The 25,675-nt window shown below is 45.2% G+C and overlaps 1 protein-coding gene across 4 annotated transcripts in view; it reads right to left on the bottom strand.

Moving 5' to 3' along the window:
* Nucleotides 1-12,475, bottom strand: part of DIP2C (disco interacting protein 2 homolog C) — a 471,590-nt gene extending 459,115 nt beyond the window's left edge. For 2 of the 4 annotated variants that reach the window (XM_066387147.1, XM_066387146.1), the window contains exon 1: nt 12,214-12,467. In XM_066387147.1, the coding sequence (XP_066243244.1) occupies nt 12,214-12,298 (85 nt within the window). In that variant the 5' untranslated portion in view covers nt 12,299-12,467. Of the gene's footprint in view, nt 1-12,213 lie in introns of all 4 variants that reach the window. The other 2 variants (XM_066387148.1, XM_066387149.1) reach the window with 2 other exon arrangements.
* Nucleotides 12,476-25,675: the final 13,200 nt, after the last annotated feature.

Below are 25,675 nucleotides of genomic sequence, written 5' to 3' on the forward strand. Positions count from 1 at the left end.
GACCACTGCAAAAAAGCAAGTATCGCAAAAAAGTAAGTCATCTTTTTGCTGGTGGAGGGTCTTGCCTTCCATTTGTAAAAAATGCAAGATCTATGAAGTGTGATAAAATGAGATATGCCTGTACCAATAATGGCTGGTAATCAAGTTAATTATTATATCAGGTGGAAAAAGATATCATATATGAAAATAAAATATGCAGAAAAGAAAAATCATATATACCATGAAACTTGCCATCTTTTAAAAAATTTTGTTTCCTACTTTGGCTCTGCCTCAGCTATTGCACGATGGGGGCCTCACGTCGGGAAAGCTGTGACGTGAAAAGCAGGGGACAGCAGCTCTTAGAAAGAGCTCCAAGGGCAAAGCAGACGGCTTGGACCTAAGGCTCACCCCATGGCCTCAGCAAGCTCTCTGAACACTTTCCCTTTTTTGTGAGACAAACGAAATTTTGCTCAGATTAAAAGTGCTAAAAGGAAATATATATCATACACTGAATGCAACACACAGTAAGTAATCAGTCAGTAGTGGCTACAAATATATGTAAGTGTCCTCTATCACAATACAGAGAATCAAAAAGATGTCTACTGGTAACATCTGATTCAAAAGTCCACGTTATGCACCACACATTTTTACAGACACAGTTCTGGGAACCAGAGATGAGCATGGTTCACGTGTATTAGATGTGGGCCCATCCCTGCAGGGGCTAGTGAATTAGTGAAGATCAGAATGGGCACTTTGCTTGGAATAAAAGCACTCCACGTCAAAATGAAAATTGATCACCTCATGAGTGATGACTGGCTGCTTAAACATGGTCACCACCATCCTGGTTAGTTTATAGGGAAGCTTTAAGAGAGGTAACTCTTTTCTGGTAGAGATGTCAAAGAGGTTATTCCTGGAACCTCATGTAGAATATTTTTTCCCAGAAATAACACAACCAAGAATTAACAGCACTGCCTCTTGACCAAAATGATTAAGATTTTTCATAAAACCACACCATACCCAGTCTCCTGGTTCTAAAGGATGCTATCCAGAAAAGTTAACCGAAGGAGTTGCATTTCTTATGTTTCTCTGCCTTGAGAAACACAGGATATGTTCAAGCAAGTAGAACATATAAAGAGTTGTACAGTGAACACCCATGTACCCACCCTTAGAGAACAGATGAGATTTTAAATGCAAAGTTCTAGAAGCAGCCAGTTTTTTTTTTAAATGCACAGCATAAGCCTCCACCCCATTACAACCAAGTAGAAAGAAAATGCCAGCATGTTGCTCACTAACTTGCTGGGCAAGCTGGCGATAGACTGCTGAGGAGGGGACTGCCCACTGCCAAATCTCCCAAGAATACTCTTAACTGCCCTAGCACCTTGTGCTGCTCTCAAAGCAGCCTGGATTCCCAGTTGATCCAAAGAAAACAAGCTTCTCAAAAGCCACAAGGTCTGCAAGCTCACTCAGGACACTGACAATGTGTCATGAAACCAAAGTGCTAATGCTCACAACAGCTTCCTAACCATTTCAAATCCAGTCTCTTCTTTTGTACAAAAAAGAGAATGTCATTTCCTTAGAAAATACTTTTTTTTTTTTTTTAATTTCTTTTTTTTTCATTTTTCTGAAGCTGGAAACAGGGAGAGACAGTCAGACAGACTCCCGCATGCGCCCGACCGGGATCCACCCGGCACGCCCACCATGGGGCGGCGCTCTGCCCACCAGGGGGCGATGCTCTGCCCATCCTGGGCGTCGCCATATTGCGACCAGAGCCACTCTAGCGCCTGGGGCAGAGGCCGAGGAGCCATCCCCAGCGCCCGGGCCATCTTTGCTCCAATGGAGCCTTGGCTGCAGGAGGGGAAGAGAGAGACAGAGAGGAAGGCACGGCGGAGGGGTGGAGAAGCAAATGGGCGCTTCTCCTGTGTGCCCTGGCCGGGAATCGAACCCGGGTCCTCCGCACGCTAGGCCGACGCTCTACCGCTGAGCCAACCAGCCAGGGCCAGAAAATACTTTTAAAGGACTGAAAAAAAAGATGAACATGAAAGCAACTGAGAGCTAAAAGCCACCATGCAATTATAAAGTTCATTTTATATCTTGGTTTACGTGATGCTAGTGTTCTAAATAATCACTCCTCACCCCACATTATCTCTCAAAAATAAATCAGAGCTATAAAACGGCCCTAAAGTCCCACCGATGCAGTCAGTCCTGGGAGCTTCCTACCCCTGGTGAGTGTTCTCAATCAGGGACTCACATCACCTTTCAAATGGCAGGGCCACCCAAGGTACTCGCCCACCCCTGCCATCCTGTGCCCACTCCTTGCCCAAAGCCTTGCTCTTCTATAGTCACAGGACACAGAACACTTTCGGAAAGCCCCTGTACTACCTTCACACTTTCTATCAAGAGATTTCATCAGAATCTGATTTGTGTCAAACATTAAATTTAACAAGTCATCAAGGAAACAAGCAAAATCAAGGTTATTTCCTGCCCTGTGCCCAGGGCCAGACCTTCCTAATTACAGGGAATTCTAAATTGCCAAATGGCATTATAAATCCCTTACTAGTATGAGATCTAAATAGTAATTCATCACCATCTATGGGGGGAGGGGGAGAATAAAAATTCTACTTCCTTTTTACATTAATTCGTGTACAAGTAACTAAGAAAGAATGCTCAAAGTCTGGATTCTGGTATCAGCAGCAAAATAACCCCAGGAGCTATTTCTCATTTGGCCCAGCATCAGTGTTGTGGTCAGTGGAGGAAGCCCAGCCACTGCAATAAGATCACATTCACTGGAAATGAGAACAATGAAACAATGAAACCCACCCAGGGCAGCAAGTCTTACTTTTGCAGAATGGACACAGAACTGCCACAGTAACTTGTGTGCAGAGGGAATCATTACAACACACGTTATTAATACTAGTAACAAAGTTTCAACGCTGGCAAGTTGATACGTTATTTCCTTGGCTTCAAATAGGTGCATATTAATGACTTAAGCTTAATGGGATCATGCTCTTGCTTAAATAGCTCCTTACAGATGACTTTATATTACTAAATCTCAACAGCTTTTCAGCATTGTAAAGCCAGTAGACGTGGCCACCATCACAGCCGCCTGGACAACGCAGGTTTAGGTTCCATTCGGACAGACAGTAAAGAAACAGTGGAGCCAAAAAACTGGTGGTCCAGTTTCCTTTATTCTAGACTCATACCGGCCAACGAGTAAAAAACAAACACACGGAGCGCCAAAACCCACTCACATGTTCCTCCAGTTCCACAACCAGGAGAATCTTTCCGGTTTTCCTAGAATCAAAGGCCCCACCAGCCTTATTCATCTCTGTTCCCCATCTCCTTCTCTTGCACAAACTGGCTTCTCCTTCAGCACTCCACTATTTTGGTTGCCTTCTCCACATGGCCTCCCTGCCCTGCGTCAACATGGGCTCCTCCTCCCTACCGCAGTGCCGGGTCTCCTCTCCTCCTTTGAAAACTTTCAGAGCAAAAGCCCTCCCCCAACATATATTAGCATAACCAAGCCCCTTCCCAAGCATGAAAGTAATCAGCCACCCCACATGGACAGCAGCCATCTTTAACAGAGTAAGCATAAAATAACTTATCTGCCAGACAAGTATCCATTATATTGGCCCAAATAAATAAAAACAAAAGATATTTTTGAAGCCTAATAATGCTCACTTAAGAATCTAACATCAAGTCCAGCTCCACATTATTACTCCATGCTACTATTAAATAGTTATTATACACTGCTCACAAAAATTAGGGGATCAGAGAACATGCAGATACTCCAGTACTTTCAGCCTTCTGTACAGTGAATTTTCACCAATAAAATAAAAGTTGATTTTGCATCTCATTTGCATAATCGAACAACTCTTTGACTTGTTTGCTTTTCTGATGTTCTTGTTTAATAAAAAAAAAATCAAATGCTTCTTTTTTATTGCTTCATATTCATTTTGAAATATCCCCTAATTTTTGTGAGCAGTATATATCATTGAAGCTATAACTTCTATAATACCATTAAGTTCACATGGGGGCAGGACTTAAAACTATATCTCTGGTTTTTATTTTTCATTTATTTTTTTATTTTTTTAAGTGAGAAGAGGGGAGATAGACACCTGCATACACCCTGACCCGGATACACCTGGCAATCCCCGTCTGGGGTTGATGCTTAAATCAACTGAGCTATCCTCAGCACCTGAGGCTGATGCTCGGACCAACAGAGCTATCCTCAGCGAGCGCCTGAGGCTGTTGCTTGGACTAACAAAGCCACTTGCTGTCTATGGTTTTTATTTTAAAAGAGAAGCTTATAAGAGTCGATCCTACTCAGAGTCACAGACTCAAAGGTGCTCAACCCACAAGACTGCCAGGGAGATTGTAAGGATAAAAGCCCCAGGACATTCCAGGTATTTGGCAAGCTGGGGGACAGGGCTTCCAGCCACACTGTCAGAGCAAGCCCCTGTCCCTACTTCAGGCAGGCTGTAGGTCGGGAGTGCCTGGCCTCTCGGAACTGCTGCAGGCTCCAGTCATTCCACCTGTGTGGTCCATCAGTCAAAAACCAAGTGCACACATCACCAGACATGATGAGAAGAGGTGTCAGCCTAGCCTCTCCACACACACTGACGGCTGAGTGCCACACATGGCTAGGAGGAAGATGTCTCAGAGTCACAGCCAGTGGAGTTCTGTGCTTCACTGCCAGCAGAGAGAGGAGGGGACTGCAGCATAAGATATTCAGGCAGTTCCTCCAACAAGCTTTGTAAATGACTCTCATTGGTGGTCCAAATGTGGCCTGGAGTAGAATCTAATAGGACACCCTTCCCAGATACAGGTGGACTAGAACCTGAGCTAGACAATCAACCCTAGTTTCCTCCTGAAAATTAAAGGAGCTAAAAGGGGGGGGGGGGGGACTTACAGGTATATTGACTTAGATAGGATACCAGGAAGAAACAACTTTTATTTTAAAAAAAAATAGCCTGACCTGTGGTGGCGCAGTGAATAAAGCATCGACCTGGAATGCTGAGGTTACCGGTTCAAAACCCTGGGCTTGCCTGGTCAAGGCACATATGGGAGTTGAAGCTTCCTGCTCCTCCCCCCCTTCTCTCTCTCTCTCTCTCTCCCCCCTCTAAAAAAATGAATAAATAAATAAAATAAAAATAATTTTAAAAATAAATAAATAAATAAATAAAAATAAAGGCATCACAGTTCTGAAATTATCCCGGTACAGGGCAATTGTTAAGAAGTGTGCCCTCTCTGAAGTTAAAGTGCTTCTCATACCCTGCCTGTACCTTGGGAAGGCTCTTCCTCCCACTTCCTTTCTCCTAAGGCCACCCTTACAGTCACTGTACCCCAAACCACGTGAATAAGCCGGGGCAAGAGGAACACCAGAACAGGAAGTACAGGAGCTCATCCCAGCACCTGGAAGGAAAGAGGAGAGGCGGGGTATTTACCAGGGAGACACTGCGACACTCACTGCCTCTCTGGCCCTTATGATGACCTGGCAAGGAGGGTTCGTCACCCTCTGACTGCTGAGGAAACTGAGGCTGGCGGAGATAAGCTATCTTACCAAGACAATGCTGTGAGTGGTGCGACCAACAGAGCCCTGGACTTGCTCCCTGATGTATGAAAAGCAGGAAGAGGACTTCTCAGGGGATCAGACCTTCAGCCCAGGGAAATCTCAAGATCCTCCCACAAATCCCTGCAAACAGGAATTAGAAAGACCAGAGATTCAAGACGTACAGAAGAAGGTCACCCCCAAGTTAAAAATGCATTTTCAGCCAACCAAGTGGTGGCACAGAGGATAGAGCATCGGACTGGGACACGAAGGACCCAGGTTCAAGACCCTAAGGTCGCCAGCTTGAGCGCAGGCTCATCTGGCTTGAGCAAAGCTCATCAGCTTGAACCCAAGTTTACTGGCTTGAGTCACTCGGTCTGCTATAGCCCTCTGGTCAAGGCACATATAAGAAAGCAATCAATGAACAACCAAGGTGCCGCAACGAAGAATTGATGCTTCTCATCTCTCTCCCTTCCTGTCTGTCTGTCCCTCTCTCTGTCTCTGTCACACACACACACACATACACACACACATACACACACACACACAATGCATTTTTGTGCTTAAATTCCCAGTGTAATATAACCCAGCCCCCTTAAACTAATGGCTTCTAAGTTCACAGTTTCTATTTCCATTTTCATTCCAGGTAACTGGCCTACAAAAATCTATTTGCCCAGGAAACACCTCTTCCTGCTTCCTTAGAAGATGGTGAGGGCAAATCCATGCCATCTTCATCTTTATGGGGAAGTGAACCTCAGCTTGGTGAGAAAGAGCAACAGGGAAAATAAAACAAGGATTCAAAGTAGATGTTCATGTTCTCCTGAGAGTGATAAAGTCAAGTAACAAGGCTCCTTGTCCATGCAAGGGAGCACCAGTCAAATCCACAAAGGTGGCTGGATAGTCAACATAGTTCATTAAGGGCCTCTTCCTTCCCTAAAGCTTTATTTGTTTTATGAACTCTTGAAATACGGCAAACTACACATATAAGATGTTGGCCAGAACACAAGTAGAATCACTCCTGTGACTTTAGAATAAAGTTTCTCTTTGAGCGGTCCTGAGGATCCAGAAGAGAAGTCAGACCGTGGAGGCCTGCCTCCCCTCCGCTACAGTGGTGAGGCCTGAGACTGTGCATCTGGATAGCCTGTATGGAAGAGATGAGACAGCCCTGGCCAGTCAGCTCAGTGGTAGAGCATCAGTCTGGTGTGTGGATCTCCCAGGTTTGATTCCCGGTCAGGTCACACAGGAGAAGCACCCATCTGCTTCTCCACCCCACCCCCTCTCGCTTCTCTCTCTCCCTCTCTCTCTTTCTCTCTCTCTTACCTTCCTGCAGCCATGAAGCGAGTTGGCCTGGGTGCTGAGGATGGCTCCATGGCCTCCGTCTCAGGCTGAGCAACAGAGCAATGCCCCAGATGGGCAGAGCATCGCCCCCTGGTGGGGTTGCTGAGTGCATCCCCGTCAGGGCGCATGCAGGAGTCAGTCTCTGGCTCCCCTCCTCTCACTGAATAAAAAAAAAAAAAGTGTAGGTAAACTTTGCAGTGGACACCAAAAAATCACAAAAGAAAGATAAAGTCTACAACCTTGAAAGTAGAGGTATACAAAGAGAGAAACTAGAGGGTAATCACATCACCTGAGGCACCGTCCACGTTACAGCCGATGATATGTCCCTGATACCCAGGATAAACACTGATGTGCAAAACTAAATCAAGTCACTGCACCAAGAATTTCCTTTTTTTTTTTAATGCCTGAATAATTATGAGAAGAACTAGAAATGATCCTAATAATATAAGTAGGATTTAGAATGGTGAGTCAGTTCATATACATAACATCAAAACTAAGATGATCCAATACAGTCTCTTTGCAATTCAGAAGAATGTTACAACTCATCCACTAAATCACTGCTTTTTAAAAAAATTGGTTCTAAAAAAAGAGACAACCATTTGAAGAAAGCTGGGAGGAGGAAGACAAGGAATGACTCATAGCATCCAACAGCTTGTAGCCTCAAACCATAACAAGAATATAAAACCCGTGGGCCCAGTCTAAAACAAAATAGAGTTGTTGTCACGGCTTTTAACCTCATGAAGTTCAGATCTAACCAAGACTATTACATTGCAAACATCTTATAAGCTTTGGGAGCAACGTTACAGGTCTATGCCTTTAATGTGTCTGTGTGTTTACTTTCCCAGCTTCCTGGCTAAAGCTGGCATCTACATTTATTCATGGAGAAAATTAACATTCAAATGTAATGATTTCCATAACTGAAGAACTCTTCACCATCTCAAATCCCATACATATCAATGCTGCCATTTTGTAAATTTTTTTTAATGCAGGTAACAATATTTTACATTCATCATGCCTAGTATTCCATTTCATTCACCATGATACTTATGGCTATGTGTGACAACCAAGGAAACAAGTTTTGTTAACCATCCCGAGATGTGATTCCAGCTGGAGCTGCTCAGGGCAGCACCATAGCTTCCATTTCCCTGAATCTGCTGACCCCTTCCCTTCCTCCTCACTCACTCACAATAAATTATCAATGAGATTCTGGGGAAAAAAACAACTTTATTTATACATTTGTCTTCCAGAGTCAACTGTTTTCGTTCGATAAGGAGAATGTATACAAAGTTTGGGTGGCGGTAGAGACAGCTGGGTCTTTGCTTTCTGACTTTGGAAGGTGGTCTTGAGCTTTCAGTCTCAGCAAAGCTGTTAGCTCTATAGCAACAGGGGGAACTCCAAGAAAAGCATGAAGGCTGGAGAAAGGGTGAGGGGACAGAACTCCAGTTTAGAGTGAAGGATATCTCTTCTCTTGGGTCTTATAGCCCTGAAAATGCTACCCCCTTAGTCCACAAACCTTCCAATTGCCATCTCGTTACAATTTTACTCTTTGGGCCTGACTGGCGGTGGCACAGTGGTTAGAGCATTGCCCCAGGATGCTGAGGTCCCAGGTATGAAACCCCGAGGTTGCTGGCTTGAGCAAAGGCTTGCCAGCTTGAGTGTGGGAATCATCAATGTAATCCAAAGGTTGCTGGCTTAAAGCCCAAGGTCGCTGGCTTGAGCAAGGGGTCACTGGCTCAGCTGGAGCTCCCTGGTCAAGGCACATATGAGAAGCAATCAATGAACAACTAAAGTGCTGCAACTACAAGTTAATGCTTCTCCTCTTCCTTTCTCTCTCTCTCTCTCTCTCTCTCTCTCTCTCTCTCTCTGTAGCTCTCAAAAAAAATTATCCTTTGGAGACAGGACTGTGCAAGCTGCTTGTGGACTGCTCATCTGCAATTTTAAAAAAAGAATTACTGGTTCCTTGACCAACACAAAGGGCTGACATTTAAGTTAGCATTCACCTCCTTCCTAAAGCAGCTTCATACTTAGTAAGAAAATGTTAAGTTGGACTGTGTGATGAAAAAAAAACCCTAACAGTTAAAGTAATTTGGTATATTAATTAGCTAAAAAGAGCATGAACTGAGTGACCTCCTTAAGCAGAAGTTAGGAAGTAAGTAGGCATATCAACAGCTAAAAAGCCACAAAGGGTCTGACATGGCATCTATTTTTTTAAAGACATCTCTTCTGCAAACACCAAACAATTTTCACAGGCTATATACCACAAGACAATTCCCTTAGTTCTACCAAACTAAGAATCCAACCACTCCTGAAAGAGCGGGGTGAACGCCTTCTGTAGTTGCAAGTCAGTGTACGCACAGCCCCAGACACAAGCATCCATTCACAGAGAAACTTACTGCTCAACCTCAATCAACAAATGATATTTAATTCATTAAAAAAAAAAAAAAGATGTGAGTCTGTCTTTATGGAGAAGTTTTCTCTTTGCTCTGGTATTTCCATTTAAAGTTTTTCCTTACGCCAAATGTTTATTCACTTATTAATGAAATTATTTGGGGATCTTCTTAACACTAAGAAAAAAATGCAAGTTCCCAAAAGGCGAAAGATGGAAAGAAAAAATGATCTAGGAAAAGGACTGTCCGTCACTCCACCTGGCATTCTGCAGCTGCCAGCTCACTGGCTGGCTTCCTCCCGTCTCACATTCAGTCCCAAGTATTTGAGCAGACCCACAATCACTGGCCCCACAAAAACGACTGTAGCTGCTAGTGCCCTTAGGAGGGGCTGCCTGCCACATCTCCCCAGACACTCCTGTTCTTTGCTGACAAGGCTGTTCTATGGAAGAGGAGCTAGCTTTCCCCAGTGAGGGGAGGCCTGGGTAGTAACAGACAGCAGAAAGAAACAAGGAGGCAGCCAGCAGAATAGGAAAGTAAAAATCTGAGTTACGCAGACAACAGCCCAGTAAAAAGAAAATATTAACACCTATAACAACACCCAGTGCAAACCAAAATGGGATCACCATCTAAACCCAGATAACAGGCAACTATGAACGGCTGGCAGGCCACAGAATAACTTTGAGAGAAGAGTACACTCTGTTTTTCAACCTATGTTATGTGCTTAAAATGGAAATGCTTTTTCCATTCTCCTCTGTAGGAACTGAGCAATGAAAATTCCACATATGTTTCCACAATACTTTCTGATATTTCCATAGAACGTTGAAGACTAATTTAAAGAATCCTCTCCCCTGGAATCCTTATTGAAGAGAAAATATGAAAGCAATACACTTAAGTAATTCAGCATTAAGAGTTTTAACTTTTCACTTTGAAAGTGGGTATGCTCGGGCATTTTTTAAACTTCAAAATGTAAAGAGATTCAGAGACTTCTGACCCTTCCATTCTTTGGTTTCTCTTGAGCAATACTGAAAAACAAGTCGGTTCATCTCATTTAAGCCAGTAAAAACTACTCTATGTGGTTATAAGACCTGAAATTCCAAATGACCTTAAAGAGCAATTCTATCAACTTAGCAGGGACAAAGCAAGTCAAAGGTGGGGGGAGGGGTGCACACAGGGGCTAAGTTTCCACCAGCACAGGCCACCACCCTCTGATTCTTTCATTCTTCAATGTTCACACCAGGTCTAGAAAGGTTTACATAGAAAGAAAAACAATAACGTGCTTCCTACATGCAAACACACACATCCATTTCTCCGCCCAGACACTCAATAAGAACTTCATTAACCCTTTTTAAAAATCTGTACAGAGAATGGGACTGAGCACATGTTGGTCTAAGTGGTTTTGCCATCCTCTGGGCAGCAGGAACATATTACTCACCCTCCAAGAGCGACAGCTGGTGACAGGTGAGTGTCATCTAACAGGTGAGTGCGCCCCAAGTACATGTTTGTAAGTGACTTGCTCATAGCAGAGTAGGGAGCCAGGACACACGTCCGAGTGTTTGAGGGGGGGTGAACAGAAATGTGGGCTTCAGGGGTGGCTCCCGCTTTGCCAACACAGAAGGGTGTTCACCCTTCAACTTCATATGAAAGCAGAAGGGCTTATTTGGACATAATGCGTGAGTGACAGGTGAAGAAGAAAACTAGAGTTCTGACGGGCTGTAAGTAAGGAAGAAAACCCTTCTGAGCACTAACGCAATCAAAGAACTCCGGCAATTGTTTTCTAATAAAGACTTCATCCCTTCAAGCACTGCCCACAGCACACACTGTATCTACCAGTGTAAATCTCAGTAGTGGTCCCGCGTGAACTCACCCTGTGTGGCCTGCCACTGGGCCCTCTGGGGTACTAGCGACATCCTCACATCTTTAACCAGGTGGTACAGTGTAGGCTCAGCACAGCGTTCAGGAAGCATCCTCCTTCTGCTACCAGACTGTTCAACATTACAGAACACTGAGATACGCTGCAGAACCCCAGATTTGAAATAAAGAAATAGTCCATGGACATCTGAAAAGGCAGCTAACACCACACCACAGCCCCCTCCTTTATTCTTTTCTGCGCCCTGAAAGTGTTAAAAAGGAAAACAAAGTCAACATCAGCTCCTCCCTGCTGATGAAATTGGCACGAATGAATTTACTTTCTGGCTGCCGGCCCTCACAAAACCGTTACACACACACACACATACAAAGTTCACCACGCTGCACTGCTCCAAATATAAATCCCCAACCCACCACAGCACGTTAGCAGCCTTTTCAGGGTGAGCCAGGTGAATACTAAATATATCTCAAACACTAACATTTTGGAACTTCAGTGGCTTTTTTTTTTTTAAGACATAGCAAAACCCGATCTAAACTTATGACAGTTGAGCACATGATCCCACCATTAAGAGCAAATAAGAAACCGTACATAACACTCCATGAAATCACGGCTGCAAATCTGTCACCAAATCCTAGGGATGAGCGCGAGGCAAGGAACCTGGCCTGAGGGAGGAGGTTTCCGAGTCTCCCACCCTTGCATCACAACACAGACGAACAATAGTAGCACTACCTTCCCCGAGCAGGACAGGCCGTTGGAAAACCAGGATGTCTGGCACATTGGGCATCAAACCTCAAGTCCAACGACAAGTTTCGCATTAGAACAAGGCCACGGCATCGCAGGCCAAGCGGCGCGGAGACGTCCCCAGTCTGGGCCGCGGGGGCAGTGCGCGGACGCGCACAAGGACACGGGCCCGCCAGGCCAGCCGCTCCATCCCGCGCCCCGGGCCCCGCCGCAGCGCAGCCCGGCGGCGACACTCAGTGGCCCGGGTGGGGGTCGCGACACGCACCGCGGGGACCCCGCGCCCCGGGGACCACGCGCCCGCCCTGCATTGGCCTCCCGGCGAAAACGCGGCGCGGCCCGACCGGGCCTGTTACCTTCCGACAGCTCCAGCTCCAGCTCGGCCAGCCGCGCCCGCACCTCCAGCGGCAACGCCATGCCCTCCAGGCTGCGGTCCGCCATCGCGCCGCGCCCGCCTCTTTGTTCCAGGCCGCGGCTTGGCCGCTCCTGCGATCCCGGACCCGCACCAAGCGGCGGCACCGGCGGGCAGCGCTCCTCCTCCGGCACCTCCTCCGCGCGGCCCCGCAGGGCGGCCTCGCGCCCGCGCCCCCGCGCGCCCCCGGCCTGGCGCGGCCCCGCCGCTGCTCCGCAGTTCTGCCGAGTGCTCCCCGGTGTGCGCGGCGGCAAGGGCGCAAACTGGGCGGGGACAGTGGGACGGGAGCGTGCACAGGGGTGGGCGGGCGGGGCGCGCACCAGGACGGAGGCCGAGGACCGGGTCTGGCGGGGTGTTATGGTGGGTGTTGGGGGGTGCGGCTGGTGTGCCGTGCGGGGGCGCGCGCCAGGGTGGGGACGCGCGCCAGGATGAGGACGCGCAACAGGGCGGGGACAGGCGGGCCAGCGCTGCGCGCGCTCCCGGAGCGCACGCACCGGCCCCGCGGGCCGTTCCCGCCCCGCCCATCCCTCTCCTCCCTCTGGCTTAAGGCAAAAAATACCTGCTGGATTCCCGGCTTAATGCGCAGATTGAAACTTCAACTATTCTTGGTCTTCAAGGGCTGATTTATATTTTTTATTATGAATAGCTTCTTGCGGGGGGGGGGGGGGTCAGAAACAGCGTGTGCCGTGGAGGGGTACCGGTTGGAAATTCCTAACTCTGGATCTGGAACTCTCCAGCCTGTGCTCTTGGCTAATCAGTGCGCCTGCCCTGCCTGTTCCTCACCTGCGAGAAGGAGGCTGGAGGAGAGGTGGGGGTCACCCACTGTATACAACCACATCGGACTGAAAGCCTGTCGTTCACACTGTCCCCAGCACCCACCTTTGGCAAACTCCTGTCGTCGACCTCAGCAGGTCCTCTTTCCCGGCCATCGCCATAATGGCCCAGGCTTCCTTCCCTCTTCTATTCCATTCCTGTGCTTCCCTCCCCCCGCTCTCCCCTGCATTATTGGCCTCACCTCCCAGATCTTTGCCTCCAGCCAGACCGTTTCGGGGAGGTTAGCTCATGCCTCCAACTGTCCATCTGAATCACCTCACCGAGATACCCTGATATCCCAAACTCACAAACCCAAGATTCAGCTTGCACCTTCTCCTGATTTCTAACAACTTGCACTGGTTTCCTAATTCTCCAGGCCAGGAAGAGTCGCAGGAGACTTTTGTCTTCCTCAGTCTCCCCAATATTCTCCAGGTGGTCACACAAAGCTTGGTCACCTGACCTCATCTTCATTCCTGTAACCACTCCAGTTCAGCCACTGTGGCATGCCTGGAGCATTCCCAGGATCTCCTGCTCTGATCCCCACCACCAGCTAAGGGTCAAGTAGCCCCTGCAGTGGGGTCAGCGCAGAAACTCCATGGTATTCTTTCCCTTTCAAAAGTAGGCAGTTGTGGCCCTGGCCGGTTGGCTCAGTGGTAGAGCGTCGGCCTGGCGTGCAGGGGTCCCGGGTTCGATTCCCGGCCAGGGCACACAGGAGAGGCGCCCATCTGCTTCTCCACCCCTCCCCCTCTCCTTCCTCTCTGTCTCTTTCTTCCCCTCCCGCAGCCAGGGCTCCACTGGAGCAGAGTTTGCCCGGGCGCTGGGGATGGCTCTGTGGCCTCTGCCTCAGGCGCTAGAATGGCTCTGATTGCAGCAGAGCGATGCCCCAAGATGGGCAGAGCATCGCCCCCTGGTGGGCATGCCGGGTGGATCCCGGTCAGGTGCATGCGGGAGTCTGTCTGACTGTCTCCCCGTTTCCAACTTCGGAAAAATGATGCAAAAAACCCCCCCCCAAAAAAACACAAAAAAACACATGTAGGTAGTTGTGCCTGACCAGGCGGTGGCGCAGTGGATGCAGTGGTAGTCAACCTGGTCCCTACCGCCCACTAGTGGGCATTCCAGCTTTCATGGTGGGCGGTAGCGGAGCAACCAAAGTATAAATAAAAAGATTTAACTATAGTAAGTTGTTTTATAAAGATTTATTCTGCCAAACTTAACAAAAATTCGACATAAAGTACTTGGTAAGTAATTATTATTATATGCTTTAACTTGCTGTAACTCTGCTTTATAAATTTTATAGTCAAGTTACTTCCCTACTTTATAAATCACCATTACTGTGGAACCGGTGGGCAGTTAGAAAATTTTACTACTAACAGAGATACAAAAGTGGGTGGTGGGTATAAAAAGGTTGACTACCCCTGGTAGAGCATTGAACTGTGACACGGAGGACCCAGGTTTGAAACCCCGAGGTCACCAGCTTGGGCACAGGCTCATCTGCTTTGATCAAGGCTCACCAGCTTGAGCCCAAGGTCGCTGGCTCAAGCAAGGGGTTACTCGGTCTCCAGTAGCCCCATGGTCAAGGCACATATGGGAGAGTAGTCAATGAACAACTAAAGTGCCGCAACCAAGAATTGATGCTTCTCATCTCTCTCCCTTCCTGTCTGTCTGTCCCTCTCTCTGACTCTCTCTGTCTCTGTCACACACACAAAAAGGAGGCAGTTGTACTAATTGCACTTCTTAGCTGGAGACTCCAGACCCTCCACCACAGGCTCTAGCTTACAGTCCTGCCACCTCTCCCATGGTCTCTCCGAATGCCTTTTGGAGGCCTTCTACACCTTCCTTCAGGGTGCTGCCGACTTCTCTGTGCACACCACCAACATTCAGACAACTTTCACCCAAACGACTCAAGAAAATTTTCTCCTCCCTGCTGTGCTCCCACTGCTTACTGCCCTAGTCCTGTCTGACCTTTTGTTGTCATCCTTATCAGCCTGAGTGTAAGCTCCCAGAGGACGAAGACTAAGCTTTCTTCATCTCTGTACTTCCCAGTGACCTGACCTAGTGGAAACTTAGAGTGCTGTGGCCATTTCTCATACAAATCTGACTTTTTGGTGGGGACTTGTGAGAAAAGTGGAGAACTGACAGTGATAGGTTTGAAAAAGGTGAACTCCAAACACCTGTGCTTTATGTTCTGTGGACATAGAGCCAAGGGATATTGTTGGCCTCGGCAGCATCTCTCCTTTTCATGATAAGCAGACCATGGTGTGGAGCCTCAGAGGGGCTCTAGACCAGCCCTTCATGCTACAAATGAAAGGCCTCACAGAACCAGGATTCAAATCCCAAACTGAAAAGCACTGAGTTTATAACAGCAAAATGGGACTGCACACTCCATGTAGTTAGCAGAATCAAGTCACTCTAGGGCAGGATGATGCCAAAATAAAAATGTATATTCCCTTTTCAATGCCTTGCTTGTTTACAAATGATGCTATAACTGAGGTTGGTTCCAAAGAAGACTGCTATTTCACATTGCACACACCGATAGCACACTGAGATTCTGAGCAAATGGTTCATTTTTACAGGTCTTTGTATAAATACAGAGTGCAGATTGGACAGTGGATTCACAAAATTTCCAATGCCTAACAGATGTCTTTATCTGGAAATTCTGCCATGTTCTTAAAACACATTATGTCCAAAATCAGAACCTTCTTACTTACCAATCCTCAGCCTCTGCTCATAATCTCTGGTCCTGGCCTCCCTTGCTTCTCATTACCCATGCTTTGGGCCATGCCTGTTATCAAACTTTAGTAACTTCTACCTTCAACCTTTCTTTGATGCTTCTCTCTCTTCCTCTCTGCCCTCTGCCACTGCCTAATTCAGGCCTTCAGAGCACACATACACTAATGTTTTTTTCCTTATAATCTTTCCAACCGTGGCTGCCAGGTCACCCATTCTAAAGTGCCACTTTGAATAGTGGACAGTCAGGGCTCTGCAATATAAAATGGTTCTCTGCCTACAAACTTGAAAAATTCTTGCTTTTACTTCCAGAGGAAGATAGTAAGCATAGTAGAAAGGCAGATGCACACATGGTTCACCAAACTTATATATACTGTGCCTCCAGCCAGACCGTTTCGGGGAGGTTAGCTCATGCCTCCAACTGTTCATCTGAATCACCAAACAAAATATATACTTCATAGGCACTGGCACAAAGCTTTCTTCTCTATTTCTGTTCTGTGGCCCTGTCATGCACCTGCGTTCTGAAAAATTCTCAGTTGTCCATGAAGAGCCTGCCACTACTTGTGTCTGCTTTTGCAGACTTGTTCCCTCTTCTTGTCATCCCCTCTCCCTTATTTCCTAGCCGAAGTCACAGCCACACATCATATTCTACCCTTTCATGTCCCAGTTCAAATGCTGCTTCTTCCATGAAGCCTTCCTTCCTAATCTCCTTGTTGGAAAGATGCTTTCCCACCTCTGAAACCACACACCTCTTTTCTGCCTGGTGTACCTCAATGAGATCATCTGTGCACCTCATACGGCAGCTAGTTTATCTATAATTCTTTTGCAATGTTGAGGGACCTCTAAATAGCATATTGTTTCTCAAAGTGTAGTCTGGCATTAGAACAAGAGAAAGACTGTTCCTCTCATCTATTTATTTATTTATTTATTTTTTTTTTTTTTTCAAAGTGAGAAGCAGGAAGGCAGAGAAACAGACTCCCACATGCGCCCGACCAGGATCCACCCGGCATGCCCACCAGGGGCGATGCTCTGCCCATCTGGGACATTGTTCAGTTGCAGCTGGAGCCATTCTAGCACCTGAGGTGGAGGCCATGGAGCCATCCACCTCAGGGCCCAGGCCAACTTTGCTCCAATGGAGCCTTGGCTGCAAGAGGGGAAGAGAGAGACAGAGAGGAAGGAGAGGGGAAAGGGTGGAGAAGCAGATGGGCGCTTCTCCTGTGTGCCCTGGCCAGGAATCAAACCCGGACTTCCACACACCAGGCCAACACTCTACCACTGAGCCAACCAGCCAGAACCCCTCTTATCTCTTTTGCTCCAGTCAGCCTCAAGGAATACAGGGCTTAGGGAAAACCCTCATATATAGGCATGTGTGTCTATATGTATAAAAATCTGGTTCAAATGTGTGACAAGGTGGGCATACAATACCCAAAAGAAAATTATTAGGGTGAATTCAATGGGCACTAAGAGTTACTTGCCTCAAAATCTTTGCCAAAGCCCTGGAAACTCTATCATCAGAGTTACATCTTTAAAGTGAGGTCAGTTGTCTTCAGAAAGTTGCTGTAGCCCTGGCCAGTTTGCTCAGCAGTTAAGAGTGTCATCCCAAAACAACAAGGTTGTAGGTTCAGTCCCCAGTCAGGGCACACATGGGAAGCAGCCAGTTAGTATACAACTGAGTTAAACAACAAATGAATGCTTTCCTTCTCCCTCTCTTTTCTCTCCCTTCCTCTCTGTCTCTCTGAATATTAAAAAAAAGAAATTAAGCCCTGATCAGATAGCTTGGTGGGATCATTGTCCTGGAGCGCCGAAGTTGGCGGTTTGATTCCCTGGTCAGGGTACATCAGGAGAAGCTCAATGTTCTTGTCTCTCTCTCCCTGCCTCTCTCAAGAAAAAAAAAAAAAGAAAGAAAGAAAGAAAGGGAGGGAGAAAGGGAGGGAGGAAGGAAGGAAGAAAGGAAGGAAGGGAGGAAGGGAGGGAGGGAGGGAGGGAGGGGAGGAAGGGAGGGAGAGGGAGGGAGAGAGAGAGAGAGAGAGAGAGAGAGAGAGAGAGAGAGAGAAAGGAAGATGGCCGCTGTAAAATCTCATGGCTGCTGCTTGGGAGGGGATCACACATTGTTAGCATTTGTTAACACAGGAGCATAGTTTATCAGTTAGCCAGCTTTTGTGTAACAAAACCTAGAGGTTTGAGACACAGTACAAGCATTCAGTTGTCCAGGAGAGAAAGGCTTCCCCGTGAGGATCCTGGCCCAGAAGGGGTGGCCAGCCAGAGGCCTGTGGATTGAAGAAATGCTAAAACGTGACATTGAAAGCTATCTCTGTTCCTTATCCTTTTGCCTAGACAAGCCCTGAAGACAATTGTTCTGAGTCCCACACAGGGGCAGCTACCTAAAGCTAATTAATCAAGTAATCATCATGCAAACTAGAATTTGGAGACCCGTCTATACCTGGCTTTACTGACTGCTCTGAGTAATTTGTCACCACTATGTACCTACCTACAGTGCTCTCGCCTTTGTTGTTACTGTTTCACTTAATTCCAAGCCAGTTCTGAGGGAAATCTTATTCACATTAACTGGGCCCTAGATTTCAGAAACCTGGTTAGGATGATGTTGGCTTGCTCGCTTGTACTTTGCCTGATTGGTGCGTGAGCATGTGGCAGCGCCACGTGTGTATAGTCTATGTAAGGCTATGGGGTGCTTGCCCTCAGGGTGGATGGCAGATGGCAGATTGCCTACCAACCACTGTAAGGGGCCATTTTGCTGTTTGTTGCCTGAAAAGCAGTTTTCCCCTGCCGGTTTGCCCTTGCAGGACTACGTACTCCAACAGTGGACTCTGAAGGCATCTTCATAGTAGCTGGAAGACCGGAGTCATTACTGAGATCCAGGAGGGAAACACGATGCTGCTCAGGTGACAGCAGCCTGGCCCTGGCAGATGGTATCTCACAGACACACCTTCACTTCCTGAGTCTTACTGATGTTAAGAGTCGATTACAGTATTTCACTCCTCATCAGATTCATGTGGAACTTACTCATGCTGTGATCTCTCCTGCGTATCTCAATTTTGTGATTTTTTTTTTTTTTACCTTTTCCAAAGTCACTAGGAAGTGTTGGTTGTAAAATACTGTAGTGGGAGTTCTTTAAGTTTTTATATCTTAAGCCCTGGAAAGAAGGTGCTTACAACCCTGTTATGACACCATTTTCTTAAGCTGAAGTCTGCCTTCAGAATATGCCTGGCAATTTATGCTTTCAGTTATGTTTCATTTTGGTGTCCTCATATTATCAGAAATGGATGTGGTTGGATAGAGTGTTGCAATTAAAGAGAGAGCAAAAGTGAATAATCTGACACAGAAACTTTGCGTTTAATTACTTAGAACTCAGCAGCTTGAACCTTTGAATGAAACTACTCCACATGCAAAATACCATCAATGTATTTGTAATGTTTTTTACATCATTACAGAATGAATGTGAATGTGACTAAGTTTGGTGAACCATGTGTGCATCTGCCTTTCTACTATGCTACTATCTTCCTCTGGAAGTAAAGAACTATCCAACCTGTTTACCTAAGAACCTAAGAACCAGTCTACCAGAAGCAGAAAGGGATTCCACAGAATATTATTTAATTTTCATACCACTACTGGAAGCATTGAGAAATCAACTGAGTCAAAGATGTCCCAATGGAAAAGAAAAAGTGTGTGATTTTGTCTTGGACAAATAGCTTAAGTGTTTCCTTGTATATGTCATTATAAATCCATATGCAATTACAAATAATGTAATTATTTCTGATCATTTTTGTGAACTCTCATTAGCACAAAAGAACAAATTATCCAAAAATTAATCCTGTTTGGTCTTAGATTATATCATGTTTTTACAGCATATTTCCTTTACCAATTATGACTGACTAATGTCTGGCTTAATTAACCTAATGTTAAAGTTAATTGTCATTTCCAGAACTCATATCAATTAAATAGCTGAGACAAGTGACACATAAGCTATATTTTCTCCAAGATTTTACAAAACATTTTATGATATAAGATTTAATTAAGTGTTTAAAACATAAGCTTTCAAAGCAGAAAAGAAGGAGTGGTTGAGGACTAAAATTTCACCATTAAAAATCCACAAACTGGTACAAAAAAAAATTCACAAACTGGGACAGAACCATAAAGGAAGAATTTAGCTTTATTTCTTCAAAATGAGGGGAAATACACACACACACACAGAGTTAAGTACATTTCTAAACAGCTTCTACTATGCCACGTAAAACTCTATCATCATGTTCATAAGTGGAGCCTAAAAAATTTAATTGTGTAAAATGCAGAATCTCATTATTGTGAAGATAATTAAAAGCAGTGTTTTCCAGTCCATCTGCATTAGCTCATACACACTCAATAAAAGTAAATAAAAATAAATGTTATGAAGTTTGCAATGCCCACAGCTGATACACTAGTCTCAGAGACACCCTAAGACCCTAGGGCCTTGGCTGCCTAGCCATCAGCCCCCCTGAGTCAGGAGATAAACTCAGTGGTGGGATTCAAATAATTTAACAACCAGTTCTCTGCCCTAATGACCATTTTAAGTATAAAAATATATATACTGAAAGATAACTTTATTATTTCATGCCTTTAATACTTAAATTAGAACAATACTTAAATAAGAACTTAAAAGAGGTACACAAAACTAGATTATAAGAAAGTTTTAAAATATTAACAAAAAATATTAAATAATACATGATTAAAAAACAATAAAACTGTTATTTAAGATATTTCTTATTGCTTCTTGATTGGTGTCCTCACTTGCAGTTTTTTTCACCAATGGATGGAATGAACATTACTATGGGCTCTTAGAATACACTGTTGCGCAGATGAACATTAAAAAAGAGCAAGGAATGTAAATTTGTGGTTTCCACATTGGGCAGCTGCCCAGGCGCCTACCATAGAGAGAACCCTGATGACAAGTGCTGTTTTAATAACCGGTTCAACGCACTCAACAAAAAAAATTAGGTATTGGTTCTGCTAAACTGGTGCCAACAGGCTGAATCCCACCACTGGATACACTTAATTCTTTGAAAATGGGTTGGGGCGAAAACAGGAGAGAATGGGCAATTGGGCGACACCCAAATCCTGGTTATGGTAGAAGTCTCACCATAGTCAGTTCTGGGGCATCAGCTCCCTGCCGTGCTCATGGTCACTGAACGGACTGAGGAACTGTAAGGAGTTGTAAGGTGGATTTCCAAGATGAGGGTTCAGGGCACACACTTTATTGAAGCCATGCTCTTATGAAAAAGAACCTACAGGGAGTGAACAAATGAGGGGAGGGGGGAAGAAACAGACCACAGTCCACAGATTGATGGGGTACCACTGATAGCCAGACTTTGTACCACAGGGTCACTCAGTTGTTGATCTGTGATGGGGAGGCCACCATCAGTCAATCCCATGAGGAGTGTGGGTCACTGTGATTCATTAGCACTAACATTTACAGCTGCTAGAGGATAGAGCACCAGCCTGTAAAGGGCTGCAGAGGCTCTGCACGTCATTGAGGCAAAAGCTGTGTCATCGCCCATTCAGCCATAGCTGCTTACATCTACCATGAAGCTTCTTCGGGTGGTCAGATCATAGAAAGTCACGATCCAGCCAAGTTTGGGGTGCAGGTCAGGGGGCTGGGGATGAATTTAGGCAATTGAGTTTTGGGTTTATTTTGTACATTAATATTATTTTTTGTTTTTATTTTTATTTCTAATAACCCAAAGAATTGTTCAAAATTACTTTATTTGCTTTGCATGGGCTCGTGAAGAATTTTAATGTTTCCCAGTCATTCATGTAGTTTTTACAAAGCAACCGTGCGGAACATTGTGCAGCTGCCACGTAAGATGTTGCTTGTAACCTCTAGGAGCTTATTATGGTCCTGTAGGCATGCAGCCCACATAAGAGGAACAGATGTAGGCAGAAGCAGGTGAAGCCCATCCCAACAGGCCCTTTCAGTTTGGCATTTGCTTTTAACACACCTGATGAACAGTTCATTTATAAGGTAACTCATATTGTCCAAAATATCTGATTCAGAAAAGTTCCTTGCCTATCTCTATACCTCATGTTGCCTCTGCTTTCCAGGGGCTAAAGGAGGGCCTCTCACTGGCCAGCTGCACACCCCGCTGCCCAATCTTTCCCTTCCCAGGTGCCCTGCAGCTGCCGTTCCTCCCTCCTCGCTAGCCTCAGGCGACAGCAAGGGAAGACACCAGGAAGAGGGGAGCATGACCCTGGGGGTCTCAGTTTTTAAGCAGATTTCTGAGAGATTTGTCTGGCACACTTCAGAACCCCCAATTCATGACATGCCCTTTCTCCACACATGAGTAAGGAAAGCTTCATCTCTTGGCCTTTTACTCAACTCCAAAATCAAGGCCAGAGCCCTCTTGAGAATCTGACCCGAGATGAGAGAAAACCTGACCATGCATACAGTTCACAAAGTGGCAAGGCCAAATGTTTTAGCCCAGCACCCTCAAATGCCCACACTAATTGAGGGCAATACTGCAGAAACAATCTCCCTTACCTTGCCCCATCCCTTTGGTCTTTCGTAGCACCTTCTTTTCCAAGTAGGCAGCCTCACCGAGGGCTTCACAAACTCTCCCAATGAGTTCAGACTATGGGGAGGAAAGGATATGCACGCAAATCCAGTAGAACAAAGCGGGACACAGTTAAGTGCCACATGGGTGATACGCTCCTGAGGAAGGTAAGGAATGAGAACGTTAGGTTAGAAAACCCACTAAATCTGCAAGTTATGGCTGTGCCCTCTGACCAACATTTCTAAGCAAGAGAAGCTGCATTAATAGGAACCTGCTCTACCCCCTTCACTCAGAGGTCCTGCTGTCCTTGCCTTCTGACCACCCATTTCACAAAACTAAATAAAGGTATTCTTAGGCATAAGAAAGAAAGAGTAAAAGCTGGAAAGAGAAAGATAATAAAAGAGAAGAAGAGTAAAACAAAGAGATGCAGAATGCAGTAAGGAAAGTAAGAAGATTAACACATAGACCACTTAATGTTTCAAGGAGAAAGAGCAGTGTTGAAACAAAAGGAGACTATAGAACAAAACTCAATCACAGGCAGACAGGGCACCAAACTAATGATTTTTAAGGTATAATAAAACAGGTAACATTTTTTTTAATAGGGGAGAAATGCTATCTTGAAATGTTGCAGCAGCCTGACCTGTGGTGGCGCAGTGGATAGAGCGTCAACTTGGAATGCTGAGATTGCTGGTTCAAAACCCTGGGCTTGCCAGGTCAGGAGACATATGGGAGTTGATGCTTCCTGCTCCTACTCGCTTCTCTCTCTCTCTCTCTCTCTCTCTCTCAAATGAACAAATAAAATCTAAAAAAAAAAAAAAGGATGGCTACCATTTATAAAAAAAAAAGAAGAAGAAATGTTGCAGCAGAGTTGATACTATATTAGATTCTAGGGCTGCTGTAACAAAGTGGCACAAAGTGGTGTTTTGAAACAAGAGAAACTTGTTCCACAGTCTGGAGGCTGGCAAGTCGGGAATCAAGGGGTCAGCAGGGCCACACCACCCCTGGTTCTCTAAGGCAGCGATTTTCAATCAGTGAACCACAAGAAATTTTAAAACATGCGTTATCTGACTACTTAATCAGGGGCACTGACCACTTTTTCTCTTAGGTTGTTAAATTAAAAAATGACAACAGCCAACACAACTAGACCGGTCTGGTGTGAATGAATCAAAATTATACCTTTTTTTTTTTTTTGGTCAGATTGGCAAAAAAAATTTTTATGGGTATGCCACAGAATTTTAGTAATTAGTTTATGTGTGCCATGAGATGAAAAGGTTGAAAATTGCTGTCCTGAGGGGGAATTTCTCCCACCCCTTTCCAGCCTCTGGTGGCTCTGCTTGTCCTGCATCACTCCAATCTCTGCCCTCATTGTCACATCTTTACATCACCTTCCATCTGTTTGGTTTTGTTCAAATTTCCCTCTTTTATAAGGACACTGGTCATATTGAATTAGTGGCCACTCTAGTGACCTCATCTTACTTAACTCGGTTGACTCTGCAAAGACCTTGTTTCCAAATAAAGTTATATTATGAGGTCCTAGGGGTTAGGGTTTCAACATCTCTTCTTTGGGGACACAATTCAACCATCACAGATATTAATATGGGGGAAAAAACAAATCTAGATTTAAAACTTTACATCCTAAACACCAAGAAATTACAAAGGGCTAACTACTAAATACCAAATTATAAAACAAACAAATCAAAATTATGGAATAGAATTGAAGCAGTAGAAAAATTGTAACATATTATATACAACTTTAAAATTTTTTTAAAAATAAAAACATACTAAACCAAAAAGCAATGAAAGAGATTGGTTCTATTTCTAGCCCATGAGAAATGGACAGTGCTCAGTAATTGCTTTGTTTATGTCTTCATTTTTAAATATTTTTCTTAGATTGAATGGCTCATTGACCATTCCTTTTAACATCTCCAATCCACTGTTAAGCGCTTACAATTAATTTTTCACTTCATATGTTGCCTTTGTCAATTTTCTAATTTCCCTTTTTTATATAAATTACATATTTCTGTTGAGATTCTCCATTTCTTCATTTAGAAATATGTATTTTTGTAATAGTTGCTTTAGAGTTATTGCTTTTTTGTGTGTGTGGTGACAAAGACAGAGAGAGTCAGAGAGAGGGATAGATAGGGACAGACAGACAGGAACGGAGAGAGATAAGAAACATCAATTCTTCGTTGAAGCTCCTTAGTTGTTCATTGATTACTTTCTCATATGTGCCTTGATGGGGGGGGGGGGAGCTACAGCAGAGTGACTGACCCTTTGCTCAAGTCAGTGACCTTGGGTTCAAGCTGGTGAGCCTTGCCCAAACCAGATGAGCCCGCGCTCAAGCTGGCGACCTCGGGGTCTTGAACCTGGGTCCTCCACATCCCAGTTTAATGCTCTATCCACTGCACTACTGCCTGGTCAGGCAAGAGTTATTGCTTATTAATTCCAACATTTAGATAACCACGAACCAGTTTTCAAAAACCGCATTTTTCTCTTGACTATGGCTCATGTTTTCCCATTTCTTTTTATATCTAGCTATCTTTTATCATGTGCTGAAAACTGTGTATGTGTGTCATGTGGTTGAAAGAGAAAAATCACAACCTGACCAGTGGTGGTACAGTGGATAGAGCATCAACCTGAGGTGCTGAGGTGCCGGATTGGAAACCTTGAGGTCACTGGCTTGAGCACAGGCTCACTGGCTTGAACATTGGATCAAAGACATGATTCCATGGTCACTGGCTTGAACCCAAGGTCCGTGGCTTGAGCAAGGGTCACTGGCTCAGCTTGAGCCCCCCTGTCAAGACAAGTAGGAGAAGCAATCAATGAATAACTAAAATGACACAATTAAGGTTGATGCTTCTCACCTCTCTCTTCCTTGCAAAAAAATAAAAGAGAGAGAAAGAATCACATCTTCCTCATACACAGGTGTTCAACTTGTTCAGACACTGAAACTATTGGCACTTACTTTTGGTCTTCTCAGCCTTGGTTTTCTTTGTGGAATATGTCTACTTTCGTTTAGACCTCATTTTTAGGACATGTCCCTTACAGTGGAATGTGGAACTTCCTCTTTTTTTTCTTTCTTTTCTTTTATTAAGTGAGAGGTGGGGAGACAGAGAGACAGACTCCTTTCTGCATGCGCCCCAACCGGGATCTACTCCACAAGCCCCCTATAGGCCAATGCTCTGCCCTTCTGGGGCCCCGGCTCCACTGCTCAGCAACCAAGCTATTTTAGTGCCTGAGATGAGGCCATGGAGCCATCCTCAGTGCCCAGGGCCAACTTTGCTTGAACTGTTCAAGCCTTGGCTGCAGGAAGGGAAGAGAGAG

This window comes from Saccopteryx leptura, chromosome 5 (genome assembly GCF_036850995.1).
Source record: "Saccopteryx leptura isolate mSacLep1 chromosome 5, mSacLep1_pri_phased_curated, whole genome shotgun sequence".
NCBI lineage: Eukaryota > Metazoa > Chordata > Mammalia > Chiroptera > Emballonuridae > Saccopteryx > Saccopteryx leptura.